General features: G+C 44.2%; 2 protein-coding genes across 4 annotated transcripts; both read left to right on the forward strand.

Moving 5' to 3' along the window:
* Positions 1–1,562: 1,562 nt before the first annotated feature.
* Positions 1,563–8,594, forward strand: ipo4 (importin 4). The gene is made up of 30 exons (XM_088363967.1): positions 1,563–1,936; positions 2,099–2,185; positions 2,339–2,418; positions 2,500–2,541; positions 2,626–2,755; positions 2,825–3,004; positions 3,191–3,256; positions 3,341–3,442; positions 3,509–3,592; positions 3,674–3,829; positions 3,905–3,958; positions 4,162–4,271; positions 4,334–4,442; positions 4,547–4,676; positions 4,795–4,908; positions 5,032–5,145; positions 5,225–5,348; positions 5,429–5,540; positions 5,618–5,730; positions 5,804–5,881; positions 6,062–6,119; positions 6,198–6,303; positions 6,403–6,596; positions 6,665–6,709; positions 6,778–6,903; positions 7,002–7,228; positions 7,310–7,442; positions 7,512–7,616; positions 7,745–7,814; positions 7,894–8,594. Exons 1-30 carry the CDS (start codon positions 1,862–1,864, stop codon positions 8,022–8,024), a joined length of 3,255 nt encoding a protein of 1,084 aa, XP_088220093.1. The 5' UTR covers positions 1,563–1,861; the 3' UTR covers positions 8,025–8,594.
* A 371-nt stretch (positions 8,595–8,965) lies between these two features.
* Positions 8,966–14,498, forward strand: pdcd6 (programmed cell death 6). Of its 3 annotated transcripts, none has more exons than XM_088362954.1 (6): positions 8,966–9,203; positions 11,408–11,469; positions 11,944–11,988; positions 12,199–12,369; positions 12,569–12,678; positions 12,749–14,498. In XM_088362954.1, the coding sequence occupies exons 1-6, from the start codon at positions 9,121–9,123 to the stop codon at positions 12,845–12,847; spliced, it is 570 nt and encodes a 189-aa protein (XP_088219080.1). In that variant the 5' UTR covers positions 8,966–9,120; the 3' UTR covers positions 12,848–14,498. The 3 variants fall into 3 exon arrangements, with proteins under 3 accessions (XP_088219080.1, XP_088219081.1, XP_088219082.1); XM_088362955.1 differs by having other exon boundaries at positions 8,971–9,203; positions 12,199–12,357; XM_088362956.1 differs by lacking the exon at positions 8,966–9,203 and adding an exon at positions 9,572–9,686.
* The last annotated feature ends 137 nt before the right edge of the window (positions 14,499–14,635 follow it).

The following is a 14,635-nucleotide window of genomic DNA, read 5'->3' on the forward strand; positions in this document are numbered from 1 at the left end:
TTTTCCTTGAAACCCGGGGTCACACAAGTCCTTTTTCCCGTCTTTAATTTGGCCTAACAAGCATTTACGTTATCATAAGTCCTGTCGTATTTGGTGCATTGATTTAAACGTTTCCAGTATAGCTGTCTTTGAAAGGTGGACTACAACCTAAATTGCTCGCCATTCAATCACAGGGCTATTCACGTCATTGCGTCAGAAATGAACGAAGTCAATTGAACCCACAGTGATCCACACAGTAATGATCTTAATGATGACATAGTAATTCATAATTGCATGTACTGCAAAATAAAACATGGATGGATGGATGGAAAATAAAATAATCTTCAAAACATTTCTTTCATACCTCATCTGCAATTGACCCGGCCCTTCTGCCAGGTTTTAAAAATCAACTCCGGCCCACACCAAGTGACGAGCCATCATTGGAGTATAGGATATTCATCAGACATGCTTCATATCCATATGATAACATTCCCATGACAATTTATTTACTGAAAGTTAATGGAATTCATAATACATTAATCTTACATTTTCCCGCTGGAGCTTATCCCAGATGATTTTGGGCACGTTCGAGTGCCTCGTAGGAGGAAAAGTGCTATGCAAATGAAGGGTCATTCACTAGTGCATTGCAGGACACACAAAAAAAACAATCATTGACATTCATGGCCAATTTAGAGTCTTCAATGAACCCAATATGCATGCTTTCAGACTGTGGAAGCATCTGGTGAAAACCCCCATATGGAAGAAGGCCTTGAACCTCTCACCTGTGAGGGAGGCAGCTGTGCTAACTCGCTGTGCTGCCTGCCTGCCTGCCTGCCTACTGAATAAAGTAGCCATGATGAGAAACATAATTAAATGGCTCCCTCAATAGAAGTAAGTTTGAATCTTTGATGCAGCTTTGCTTCAGTCCCTCATTTAGATCGTGAGGTGGCCACTTGTAGTTGAAGTGAAACAGCTGACTTGAATTGAAAAAGCTTGAATGATTGAATCAAAACATGACACAATCAAATAGAGAGTGGAAGTCTTTATTCCATGAATGTCTGCCAACACCTTTGGCTAGATTCAAGTAACCATGGCAACAACCTGATAATTTCGTATCGCAACATCATAAAGGCTTAAATGAGTAACCAATGAGTGTTACTGTGAGTGAAAAACCGTGACTGTGACCTTGCATGTTTTGTCGGGTACTGTATCATAATATTGAATTCCTAGAAAAATTGGCAAGCACAATTGGTTGGTATTTCAGTGAAAATATGGGCGAATTTCCACTTGTTGCTCTCTGTCAACGTTCCTCTCCATTTTCGAAAAGGCCACACAAAGGTCATGCAGTGAGATGTTCACTCTAACACCAAACACCACTTTGAGAGTGTTGTGTTTATCAGTACATGTACATATTGTGTGTATTATAATTCACAAAATATATAGCGCCGTGACGCTGTGAATATGAGCGATTTCTGTCCATCTATTAGGAAAGCGCAAAACATTGTTGTTGCGTGTAGTCCTCCTTGTCAGATAGTGGCGCTGTTTGTTTTTCTAAGTGTAAAAACAACAAGAAAACGCCGGTCCCTTTAAGCCTCTCACGTGGGACTGTTGGCTCGGACCGTCTCGCGTGCTGGAAGCAGAGGCTAACAAATCGCTCCTTTCTTTGCCGTCTTCAACATCATCCCGGTTTCATTTATGTTAGCATGATAACAAGCATTAGTCATAGCCAACGTCTGAGCAAGCGACATAAACGCCAAGATTCCTTTGAGAAGCGTCACTTGTTCGAAGGCTTAGGCAGCCACGACGAGAGGACAACGCGAGGGAGGGAGCGAGGATACACTAGTCACTATTCCGCTGTCAATTTTGCTGACACCTCTACCAAATGGTGACAATGACAGAAGAACTTGAGCAAATCCTCCTGCGAATGACACAGCCTGACAATGCCGTCATCCAGCAGGTAAATCATCCCAATGATCAGTGGCATTTTCACACCAGCAAGTGACTTAACAGTTTGATGTCAACTGGAATGTCATACACAATGGAAGCTTGGTTGCTATGGATACGCTTTTGTTAGGAGTTGCAGACAATGTCAAATGTTAAGCTGTGTGCTCCCCTCAAGGCCACCATCCAACTGAAGCAGGTTTTCAAAGACCCAGCCATCATCCCTGCCCTTTGTGCTGTCATGAGAGGCTCCCAAAATCCTCAGGTATGTGACTGACTGCACACTTGTAGTATTTCTGTGTCATCTCCAAAGTGTCTCCTATGAGGCAGGTTTATGGTCACCCCACAACCACAATACTGTTCTCAAAGGTCCATTTTCCCACATGTATGTGTTTCTTCTTCTTCTTGTGTCCACCAGGTCCGTCAGTCCGCTGCAGTGATGCTCCGGCTAAGGGTGAAGAAACAATGGAGAAAGATAAGCCCACCTGACAGAGAAAGGTTACATTCAATGACTTTTACAATAGCAGAGAATTAGGGGAGAAAAAGAAGTGATGTCACCTCTGACCTCTTTTCACACAGCCTCAAGGCGGTGGTGCTGCAGGCATTCATGCAGGAAACGGAGTAAGCTACCTGTTACACGCGACAATTTCAACGTCTCATCTTTTTTATATTTCTAAAATAAGCTTACGTGACTTGTTGTTCCAGACACCAAGTGCAGCACTCGCTCTCCCAGTTGTGCGCCATGATGGTTAAACATGAGACTCCTGAAAGCTGGCCTGCCCTGCTGCAGCTCCTCAATCAAGCAACCAAGAGTGCCAACCCACATGACAGACAGGTTGAGCAACAAAAGTCACAATGTCTAAAATGGAAGCCTTCTGTCAAGACACGCTGCTTCCTCATGCAGGTTGGACTGCTGCTTCTGAACAAGGTGATCGAGTCCAACCCGGAGCCTTTCCATCCTCACTATAACCAGCTTCTGCAGCTCTTTAGCACCGTGTTACAGGACCACACCAACCCGACAGCCTTGTATTACTGTATCCTCAGCCTTACAGCCATGACAGTTTACACTGGCACCCAACATATGGTAAGACCAATGTTACCGTTCATTTTTATTATTTCTTTACCTGCCTGTCAAATTTGTAAAAAGTGGGCGTCCAAAATCCAGTTCAATCTTTTCTGAGGTTTTTTTTTCCAGCATTTTTAATACAGTAAAAAAGGTGGAAAATGAACATGCATCGTCATCTTTTTGGATGTTCTCACACATTTTTAGAACCAGATGCGCGCCATCATCCCAAGTCTGATTGTTGCTCTGAAACACCTTATTAAAGCAGACGAGGTAAACATATTCATGTTACCTGATCTTTTTGTATTTCGTTTGAAGTGACTCAACTATATTTAGTATGACCCTTTGTTGACGCAGAGCCAAGCTGGTGAGGCAATGGAGGTATTCAATGAGCTGATGGAGAGCGAGGTGTCCATCATTGTACCTCACGTTGCAGACATGGTTGGCTTCTTGTTGGAGGTGGGGAGCTCCGTGCCGCTATCAAACTGTGGCCATTTGTTGATGCGTTCTTGTCGTTGGCACTAGGTGGGCGGCGACAGCACGCTGACTGACTCGCTTCGTGTCAAAGCCCTCTCTTGCGTTGCCTTTCTCATCAAGTTAAAGAGCAAAGTAGGCAGCATACAATGAAAGATACAAGAGAAGACAAGTAGCTCACTGACTTTATTTTGCCGTCTTGAACGAACGCTGTAGACGGTGCTGAAGCAGAAGCTGCTGCTCCCCATTTTGCAAGCCATCTTCCCCATTTTGACAGCAGAGCCTCCCCCCGGTGAGCACGACCCGGAGGATGACGAAGATGACGATGGAGATGGCACAGACAATGACAATCCCAAACATTGTGCTGCTCAGGTTTGTCTGCGCTCCGATGTACAATGTTGAGTCGTCAAGTAAAAGCCTTATGAACACTCGGTAATGAATATACAGGTCATTGACACCATGGCACTCCATATGCCCCCGGAGAAACTCTTCCATGAACTGGTAAGTCATGACTTGAGTTTTTTTTAATGGACACACATTGTCTTCAAAATGTCTTGGTAGGAGAAAGGTAGGTTCTTTCGTAATCATCAACAAAACCGCAAGTCTTTCCTCCCTTCCTTTCTTCGTTGCGAGCCACTTCAATTGGCCCTCCTTCCTTCCTTCCTTCCTTTTTTTTTTCTTCAATGTTTGATTTGATCCCACAGATGCCACTGACTCAGACCTGCCTGACCAGTGACAAGCCCTACCAGAGGAAAGGGGGCCTCATGTGTCTGGCTGTGCTAGCTGAAGGATGTGCAGATCATATCCGCAACAAGTATGTACAATTTAAAATGGATTTTTGTGAGGAAGCACGGCTGAAGCGTGACTTGAATGCAGGATGCTGTCGTCGGTGCTGCAGACGGTCTGCCAGAGTCTTTCGGATTCCGATCAGGTGGTGCGCAGCGCCGCTCTCTTTGCACTGGGACAGTTCTCGGAACATTTACAGGTGACCCGTTACGTTATATCATACCGTTTTTGTTGTTGTTTTGTTACATTACCATAACCGCTCTGCACTGTGTGTGTTGAAACATCTGAACCTCTATTTCACAGCCTGAAGTTAGTAAACATTGTGAGGAATTGATGCCTTTGCTCCTCGGCTATCTTTCGTCTTTAAACCAGACCAAGGTTGGCCACGTCACTAAGGCCTTTTATGCGCTGGAGAATTTCATGGAGAACTTAGGTAAGCTATGAACAGCGGTGTGATGAAGTCCGAATTTGGGTTTGTGAAGCAATCGGAATAGCCTCAGTGGATTTTTCAAGACGTATTTGAGAAAAAATGGTTGTTTCTTGTCAAACAGGAGCAGATATTGAGCCCTACCTTCCCACCCTGATGGACACCATGTTGTCGGCCCTCAACACCACCGACAGCCTGAAAATCAAAGAGCTCACTGTATCTGCCATCGGCGCCATTGGTGAGCCACGCTTTTTTTTATCATGTCGAAACAGCTTTTAGGCATTGCTATTCTGTCATCATGCTAATATTATCTTGTAGCCTATGTGTCGTGTGCAAGTGCTCATTTGATATCTCACATCAGCCAATGCTGCCAAGGAGCTGCTGGTTCCTTACTTCCCCCCGGTCATTGAAAGCCTAAAGGCTTTTCTCACAGCCACCACCGAGGAAATGAGGTCGCTGCAAACTCAGTCTTTAGGTAAGTGGACTCACAAAACAAGGGCCCCTATCTGTAAATGTTTTTAAAACTGGCTAACTTTTTTTTGTTTTTTTTTTAGACACGCTGTCTGTGCTGGCTCGAACCATCGGCAAAGAGGTCTTCAGTCCTCTCGCTGCTGAATGTATTCAACTGGGTCTCAAACTCACCGACTCCATAGATGACCCTGACCTAAGACGCTGCACGTACGTTCATCCTTGTTACTTTTTATTGGCCCTCAATAAAGTAACGTTGACGGCCACACGTTTTCTTCTCCATCCATCAGGTACAGTCTTTATTCCTCAGTGTCCACAGTCAGCCCAGACTGCCTGACTCCTCATCTCACTCCGATCACAACAATCATGCTACTTGCCCTCAAGTCCAATGAAGGCATCACGGTATGACCCGTCCATCCCAGTGTGATCCATTTGAGACGGTACGGAAAGTGGACTTATAAATTGTCGACCCTTCTCAGGCGCACCTGGACGAGGTTGCCCTGCTGGATGACGATGAGGACGACAAGGGAGCAAAGGATTCGGAAGAGATTGCGGACGACGAGCCCGATATGGATCTCCACGATGCCTCGGCGTATAAACATCATTTTTTTCAACATGGTACGTAATAAAAGAATCTTTCCCTTATTCTTTATCTCTGCTGTTAGATTCAGCGTGGAGAACGCCTACATTGACGAAAAGGAGGATGCCTGCGACGCACTGGGGGAGATTGCCTACAACACTGGGTATTATTACATCATTGGCAATCCTTAAAAGCAATCATTACCCAATGACAGTACAGATATTCCGGCTAAACGTGTACATACACGATGTTGGATGCTAGAATGTGTGGAAAAACTCTGTCGCTGTCTTTCTCTCTCTGTCTCCGTATCTATCTATTTATCTTGTCCGTTTTTTTTAAACAGTGCTGTTTTCCAGCCCTTCTTAGAGTCCAGCTTCCAGCAGGTTTTGGAAATGAGAGATGTAAGGTCCTCTATACGCCGCCTTACCTTCCACTTTTTTATGGTTATTTTCATTTCTTTTTTTCTCCTCCTTGTCCAGTACCCACACGAGGATGTCCGCAGGGCAGCATTTGGAGCAATGGGCCAATTCTGTCGGGCACAGCATAAGGTTTGGATCGAGAATCCCACCGACGTCAATCACCAAGGTACGATACTATTCTGCATATATTAAAAGAAATACTTTATGAGTGAGTACAGAGAATTACCAAGTATAAAAAGTCTCATCGTGTTCCTCCCCTCGGCAGCCTTGTTGAAGATGTTGGATGTGGTGATTCCCAGCTTTCTGGAGGCCGTGCGCACCGAGCCCGAGCGCCAAGTTGTGATGGGTATCCTAGAAACTATGAACAGTGTCATAAAGTCCTGCAAGGAGGAGGTTTTCAAGAACCCCACTCGCCTCAAGGAGATCAGCACTGTCATCCGTGACGTTTTGAAGAAGAAGGTGAGAAGGAAACCAGAACCTGACCATGGAATTGATGCTTTGAGTTGACAGAGCATTTTTGTTTCCAGACTGCATGTCAGGACAGCGATGAAGCCGATGACGACGACCAAGAGGTTGGCTCTCAGCATCTTTTTTTTCGACCATACTTCCTGCAGTGTGTGACTCTTGCGGCTCGTTTCAGGCAGAGTACGATGCCATGCTCCAAGAGTTTGCAGGTGAAGGGATCCCCCTCCTGGCCGCTTCGGTGCCTGCCGACAGCTGTGCTCCTGTCATCTTTGACCTGCTGCCGCTCATCTTGAGCAAAACTGTAAGTTGACAGCGACTCGCCGATTGCAAACTACCAGACCTTTTGAATCAAGTTGGACATTTTCGTTACAATATCTATCTTCTTATTCTCCTCAAAAGAAATCATCATGCACCGAGGCAGAGAAGTCCTTTTCTCTGGGTACCCTTGGAGAAATTCTACAGGCTCTGATCCACTCGTCTGGAGGTCGGGAACTGGCGGGCCAACTGTCCAGTCGTCTCTTTCCAGTCTTGGTGGCCGGAGTGAAAGAGAGTGACGCGGAGGTCCGCAGCAACAGTGTCTTTGGACTGGGATGTCTCGCCCAGGCTGCTGGGCCCCTCGTCGCCTCGTATCTTTTTTCACTTATATGTTGGAGAGTGAGTTAAATGTTACACTTCCAAAAATGTTTCTTTAGCAAAGTCCGTCTCAGAAATTATCCCACCATGCTGGGGGTCTTTTCCAACTTGCTGTCCAAAGAGGCCGACCCCAGAGTGATTGACAACTTGTGCGCGGCACTCTGCAGGATGATTTTAAGTAACGTGGATGCCATCCCATTGGAGCAGGTGAGCCACCTCTCGCGCATCCATTGGCGCAAGGTGCATGCTCAAAATATTCACCGTCTTCTCTGGCAGGTTGTCCCAGTTCTGGTTGCCCGTCTTCCTCTCAAAGAAGACTTGGAGGAGAACAAGACTGTGTTCAGCTGTCTGGCCATGCTCTACTCGCACAGTCCTGCACTGGTAGCGTACATTGAAAAAAAACCTTCATCAATAATATGCCCAAAAATATCATACCATGTATCTATCACATCAAGTGGGCTTTGTAACACTAACCCAATGTTCTAATGAAGCTTTTTTTTGCCTTCCAGATTGTGAAGCTAATGAAGCCCATAGTTGATTCATCTTGTCACGTACTCAGCAACAAGGAAGTGGATAATGGTAAGTATTGAAGCCGCCGCTACTCCATGTCAACATCAAAACAGACTTTTTCACACTTCTATCCTTTGTCATTGCGCAGAAACACAGAAAATTCTGGCCACGTTGTTAAAACAATTCACGAAGCAGCACTTGGCAGACTTCCAAGCGGCCGTCAACTCGCTTCCCGGAGAGGAGCAGGCCAAGATCAGCGCTGTCATCAGCACGGCGTGATGGCAAGTTGCATGGTGGACGGTCAGACAGCCAGCCAGAGCAGTTACTTTTTATAGTTACAAAAAAACCCATTTGGTCTTCTTGTCAGAATTGACTCATAATTTATTTGTAATTTCTGATCATAACATTTATTTGGTCAGCAACTTTCTTTGGAATATTAAGTGAGCTTTCAGAGCTCAAATAAGTGAGATTAAGCTACACTAATGCTCCAGCTCTCTCGGTGCTATTTATGGAGCACTTCTCGGTAACAACAGTCACAATATATTTGATTAGGAAAATACATGAATTTGAAATGGCTGGCAAGGTTCTTGCAGAAATAGTCCAGCATAATAGATCAAGATGATTTATTTACCTTTTCTAAACCAGTCATCATATTAAAGGTAAGGTGGGTGGCTGCCATCATGATGTCCATCACGTTGCACCATTTCACATCTCAAGTTGCTTTTGCCACACGGACGGTGACTTACTTGCGAGCAGAGATGAGCAACTTGTTTGTGGAAGATTTACATCATACTAAAATACCTTGTATTTTGTAACTTTACAGTAACAAATAAAGCCACTTTTTCTCAATGTTTTCATTAGTCATTTTTTTAATGTTTATTTTTTATAATAAAACACTATTAAAATGTTCAAGTTTAGGAAGGGCCTAGTGGACAGAAAAAAATCTTATCACAGTCAGCCAACAAGTGAATAATGACAAAAGTGATGAAAAGAACATTATAGATCTAATATTGCGCACCAAAGAACATACGTATAAACACGCCCCCAACTGCTTCCTTTGGGTGAGAGGCATGGTCCTAACATCCGTTACGTATTTAAATATTTAGAAAAATACGCAAAGACAAATGTTACTATTTACTGTTACTGTTACTATTTTTAACCCGTTCAAAGTGAGAGAGGAGCGTGTGTGACGTCACGGTTCCCTTTTCTAAGAGATGAATGATTGGCCGCGCCCCTCTTGCGTGCATGCGTGAGGCAGGAAGGGAAGCGAAGGAGCGAACTGCTTATTCAAGTCCAAAGAGGCGAGAAGAGTCAAGACGGCGGACACTCCTGTTGCAAGAGCTGCTTGTCGGACACGTTGTTTCCCGTCTTCAAAATGGCCTATCACAGTCCTTACAGAGCTCCTCCGCATATAAACAACCCTCCGGATCAGAGCTTTTTGTGGAATATCTTCCAGAGGTGAGTACAAGAGAGGCCCGACCGAGTGTTTACTGACAACGCTGTTTTCACTTGAAAGCTCGCGTTGTCCTTTTTGTTTTAAGCTCAAAGTGATTTCGTCGCCTCTTAGTGAGGCTTCGTTGAAGTACGCTACTACGGCACGGCACGGCACGGTGCGTGGAATACATCCACGTCACTCCAAAGGTCACTTCCCCAGCAGCTTAGTGACGTCATGGGAGTCACTGATCGTGACACCGTGAGTTCGATTCCCGCATATGACGGTGTGAATGTGTGACCCCCCCCCAAAAAAAGCTTAGTGACGTCATGCAGCTGCATCGCATTATTACCACGACATGAATTCACCGAACCGAGCTGTAAGTAAATCGCAGTGTAAGGACTATTGAGTTGACATGATTCATACAGACAGTATTGTCACTTCAAAAACGGCAACATGATGATTTCTAACAAGGCAGATGCATCATCATTCAGTCATTCATGTTGCAGGTAGACATTCCTTTACTCCATCGTCTTATGTAATACTGCAGATGCACTGCTTTGTTTCATTGGAATGCTGCAGGCTTTGCAAGACACACAAATTATTGATGTGTGGTGCAAGCCTCCTTCAGAATCCGTTTTTTGCTTTCGCTGTCTGTGCGCATGCATATGGAGTCATTGAAAGTCACAGTATCAAGACACTCGGTGCGAGGCACACTCATTCCTCGCATGAGTGTGCCGCTTCATCTGCTGCTTCTCTCTCTCTCTCTCGCTCACGGATGAGCATTTCTGGGATTTCCTCAGTCACGTGATCAGAGTCAATAGAGCTTAGCTGAGGTGGCTGGCCTCTTTCATACACACAAATAGGGGGTGTTGGACTTGATGGAAAAGCCATTCATTATCTCCTACACATTGCTTTTTTGTTATTTGGGGGGATTGCACTCACTAGTTGGTTACACAAGCTTTTCACATGCTTTTCCATGAATTTGGTGACCAATGGAAGAAGCAGATCACCCTTTGGAAAACACGTGGCCTAGTGGGGAACGTGGATATGGAAATAGAACACCAAAATAACATTTTACTTGTCAGAATGTAAAAAGAGGCAACTTCCAAGTGGTCCTCGGAATAGGCTTCTGTCAGGGCATTCAAAGCCTTATTTGCATAGCCAAACACGATCAAAGACCCGCGGTGAAACATGCTAAATTCCCTCTTTACATTTCTATTCATGGCCTTGAAGTATTGTCATCCAAATGTTTACCGTCATTCGGATTCTATGAGCGCATTAGTGTCGATGAGCGGTAAAGCGCAGCGCGTTCCATCTAGAATCATCCAATTAAACGACCAGATGGTTGTCCGTCAATGCTTTAGGCATGAAGCTGATGTCGTCCATTTTGTGGGAAGAAGGTTGCGCTGGGTTAAAAAGTTCCAGCACAGTCACCGCTTTGACTTTGCTTGTCGCTGTTTGGCCAAGGTTGGGTAATGAGCACTAATCAAGACTTGGCCTGAGCTCCACAAAGCACTCCTTCATGGCAATGTTTTGAGGGCTGCTTTTCCTCCCCAAAGACACCAATGCTTGCTTTATTTGTGCCACGGATGGCCATACAACCAGACATGAAGTGTCACACCTACGAGTGGAAAGTCTGCCTGCTGAGTATGAACTGGGCTGGCTTGACTTTTTTTATTTTTTTTTACATTTCCGCAACTCCTCCCCAACCGCCTCTACTGGAATCCAGAATGTTTGTTAGGAACACACTGTTGCTAAGGAACATGTGAGTCACATTTTGGTCAGGCAGCCTCACTGAACTATGAGGCCCATAAGCTGTGTCAATGACCTGTTAATCATTTAATCAGTCAGCTGATGATTGCTCATGAGACTGGCCCCGTTTCAACACTTTGTTATTGGCAGACTCTTGGATGATGTCATTCCTTGGTGTAAAATCTTGAAGTACATCTGACTATGGTGTGGGCATTTGAATTTTGAGCTTGTGCCGTTCTTTCAACGAGTGCCTACTTGTCATGTAGCCAATATTTAGTTTCTATCTCACGTACGTGTGTGGAATGTACACAATGCCTCGTGAGAATTGTTGACTGAATTTGTATCTGTTGCAAACACGCGTGTGCGCGTAGGAGGATCATGTTTCAAGCGGGTTGCCTTCAGCAATTTGTGCCGGAGTGTGAAGTTGTTCATGCAGGTGATATCTAATCCGTGCTTTCGTGTCCTCTCTCCGCAGGGTGGACAAGGACCGCAGTGGGGTGATATCAGACTCAGAGCTCCAGCAGGCCTTATCAAATGGTACGCATTCATGTCTTTCCTCCCACTATTTTTTTTCCAAACCTGCCACTTTGACTTTCATCACCTTTAATTTATTATTATTATTAATGATAATGATTAATAGCCATGTTTGCAAATATGTACCAAATGTGTGTGAAGGTGGGTGTACATGCACACGCACTGCGGTCACATCACCTTTTTTTTTTTTCCCCCCTGTAGCCCCGCACATACACCTCTCCGTGTGAGAGAGTCTTGTGTCCAGCATAGAGAGTGTATTGTCCTACTCACCTTTCCCCAAGCTGGAAAAGTGTGAAGCATGGATGTGATTGAATTGCTCACAGCGTGGCATTTCTTTTTTGCCTTTAAATCAAATACAAGTAAAATGTTGCATCATTTCCACAAGCATCCTCGTTTCATCATTTTCTGAACGACTGGCCAAATGTTGACATTTTGGAACAACTCATTTAATTTCTTGATCTCCCTTTGACTCTTCAGGCACATGGACACCGTTCAACCCTGTGACTGTGCGCTCCATAATATGTAAGTAACTGCTGATGTGGCGTCTTACCTCGACAAAACAGGCTGTTGTACTCGTGTCTACGTTTGGGTGTTTGTTTGCCATGGGAACAAACTAAACCTATTACAATTTCAGCAGACCTTAAATGTGTGTTTGAGACAGTCATGCTCATGAATAAATGTATTCACGAGCCAATTGTGTTGTCCTAAACGCCGCCTCTGGCTCTTCCACAGCCATGTTCGACCGTGAAAATAAGGGCGGCGTGAACTTCAACGAGTTTGCGGGCGTGTGGAAATACATCACAGATTGGCAGAACATCTTTCGAACCTACGACAGGGATAACTCGGGCTTCATCGACAAGAACGAGCTCAGACAGGCACTGACCGGATTTGGTGAGCAGCAAAGTATGCGTATTTTCTTTTGCTTTGTGTGGTGGAGGGTGGCGCTGCTTCTGTCGACAACCTTTCCCAGAAAAGGTTACATCTCGTTGGGTGCTTGTATTTCCTCACATGGTAACAATTTGCACAGATGACTTTTTCCCTCCTAAAAAGTATACCCAACAGCTTTGTAAAAAGAGCATTTGCAACCTTTTGCTGTTTGCAGGGTATCGTCTATCAGATCAGTTTTACGGTACGCTGATTGAGAAGTTTGATCGACAAAGGAAGGGACAGGTGGCCTTCGATGACTTCATCCAATGCTGTATCGTACTTCAGGTAGCATCATGACAAAGCATCGAACCGATTTGATTCCATTCAATGAATAACCTCTTCCTCTCTTCTGCAGAGGTTGACCGATGTTTTCAGGAGGTACGACACAGACCAGGATGGCTGGATCCAGGTGTCATATGAACAGTATCTATCCATGGTCTTTAATATAGTATAATGGCACACTAAGGCAGCAAAGTGCAGCACAACGAACTGGACAGAACTGTGCCAAAAAAGCTACTGGCACTTCCTGGATGTCCGCCACGGTGGACACTACAAGATTTTTTTCCTGGCGCTACGTTGGGCTGGCTCACACAAATGTATAGCATTGATCTAAACGAGTGACTATCCAAGGTGTGTCAGAAAAGACTGGCATATATTTCAAACACACAGGTTCTCCCTGATGTCTATAATCCACATTCCCAGTCTCCAGCACTTCTGGAAGGATTCTTCCGGCCAACTTGATGTTGTCCAAATTTTCAAAATATTGCTGAATAGTTTGGGGTGAGTAGGGAGCCTACTCAAGCACAGTGATTCCGATCTTCTTTTCAGCCTGGAACTTTCAGATGCTCAGGGTATTGTGAGCAGGCAGGCATGTTTTCATGGTGAAGCAGCCGCAAGTTGTCCTGCCACAACTTTCACCTCCCCTCGCGAATGCAACAGGATCTCGTGGTAGATGTATTGTTTGAAAATCAGTCTGGACAACATTAAGCGCCCCCCCCCCCTCATAGAGTGCAGTGGGAGTTTGAAATATATCTTTTGTGACGCCAGTCCTGGAACTTTACTGACACATTTTGCATTAGGGTGCTTTTGTGTCTTATTTTTTAAGTTGTCACATGGCAAGTGCAAACTTAAAAAAAAAATCTTGTAGTGTTACTTGCGGACCAATCTTCATTTATGTATGTATGTATCGAGCACTCCAAATTAGGGATTACAAAGGTTCCCTTGAGATACGAGTTAAGCAGTTGCCATTTACTTTTGAACTAAAATGACGTTTATAGAAAACAGCCAAATAATTGCCTAAATAAAGCCTCCACCAGTTAATTGCTATTGCTAGTTAGGTTCTGTTTACAGAAAATGTATAGCTACTCGGTCATATACTCTCTCGTATGCTTTGAACAATTATCAGTGCCATATTGCTGAGATCAGAGAGGAGTTGAGATATTATGAATCTCACCAAAATGCTAGGCAAAAACATGTCTGTGTCATAGAATTGCCTACTGTGGCATTCATAAAAACACACCTCAATGATCCTCATCCTTATACTGACCCAAGTGGCAAAAGCAGACGCACCAGATGGAGCAGCTTTTTTTTGTTGTGTTGGGACCAAAAAAAAAATCAATCATTACTGTATTTAAAAACAAACAAACAACACATTTGTGTTATTTTTCATGAGTGTTTTGAGTTAGCCTTATTAAACTTGTATCTCAAGGGACCGCAGTATCACTATTGACAGTGTCTTTTTTGTCAGCCTGTCTGTTACTGTCATTTTAATCTCAAGTTTAATGAAAAAGCATTGTTAATATAGTCCATCGCATGCTATTCAGGGTTAACCCTCAAGTTGTCGCATGCGCTTACACTTTTTCCTCATCTCTTCCTTCCGTTTAAAGCCTTGTTTACAAATACTGTGAAAGCAGTTCTGCTTGAAAATTGACATGCCAGCTTACATGCCATATTTTTACAAACTTATTTTTTTAACATCAAAATGTTATTATTGGAAGAGGGTGATCTTAACGCCATAGGTACTGCTTATTTTTGTGTGCATGATGCCTTAAAGAATAAAAAAAATGCAAATAAGTGAATTCTTTTATTAAAAAAATGGAAAAATGTGTCCTGGGTATTTTCTTGGAGATGCAGCGCAACCACACATAACCAATGCAACTCGGCGCAATGGCGCCCTCTGCTGGTTATTTTTTATTCTTACCACTGCAATGCACCACGGTAGTCCAGCATAATTCAACAAAAC

This window comes from Syngnathus floridae, chromosome 20 (assembly GCF_059516105.1).
Source record: "Syngnathus floridae isolate MCC-2025c chromosome 20, RoL_Sflo_1.0, whole genome shotgun sequence".
Lineage (NCBI taxonomy): Eukaryota > Metazoa > Chordata > Actinopteri > Syngnathiformes > Syngnathidae > Syngnathus > Syngnathus floridae.

What these genes read in the sequence shown, in the direction of transcription:
- ipo4 (XM_088363967.1), top strand. Translation starts at nt 1,862, where the DNA reads ATGGTGACAATGACAGAAGAACTTGAGCAAATCCTCCTGCGAATGACA. An exon ending in GCTGCAAACTCAGTCTTTAG is followed by an intron (nt 5,146 to 5,224) that starts GTAAGTGGACTC and finishes TTTTTTTTTTAG; the next exon opens with ACACGCTGTCTGTGCTGGCT. An exon ending in AGTCCAATGAAGGCATCACG is followed by an intron (nt 5,541 to 5,617) that starts GTATGACCCGTC and finishes GACCCTTCTCAG; the next exon opens with GCGCACCTGGACGAGGTTGC.
- pdcd6 (XM_088362954.1), top strand. Translation starts at nt 9,121, where the DNA reads ATGGCCTATCACAGTCCTTACAGAGCTCCTCCGCATATAAACAACCCT. An exon ending in TTGTGGAATATCTTCCAGAG is followed by an intron (nt 9,204 to 11,407) that starts GTGAGTACAAGA and finishes CTCTCTCCGCAG; the next exon opens with GGTGGACAAGGACCGCAGTG. An exon ending in CGGATTTGGTGAGCAGCAAA is followed by an intron (nt 12,370 to 12,568) that starts GTATGCGTATTT and finishes TGCTGTTTGCAG; the next exon opens with GGTATCGTCTATCAGATCAG.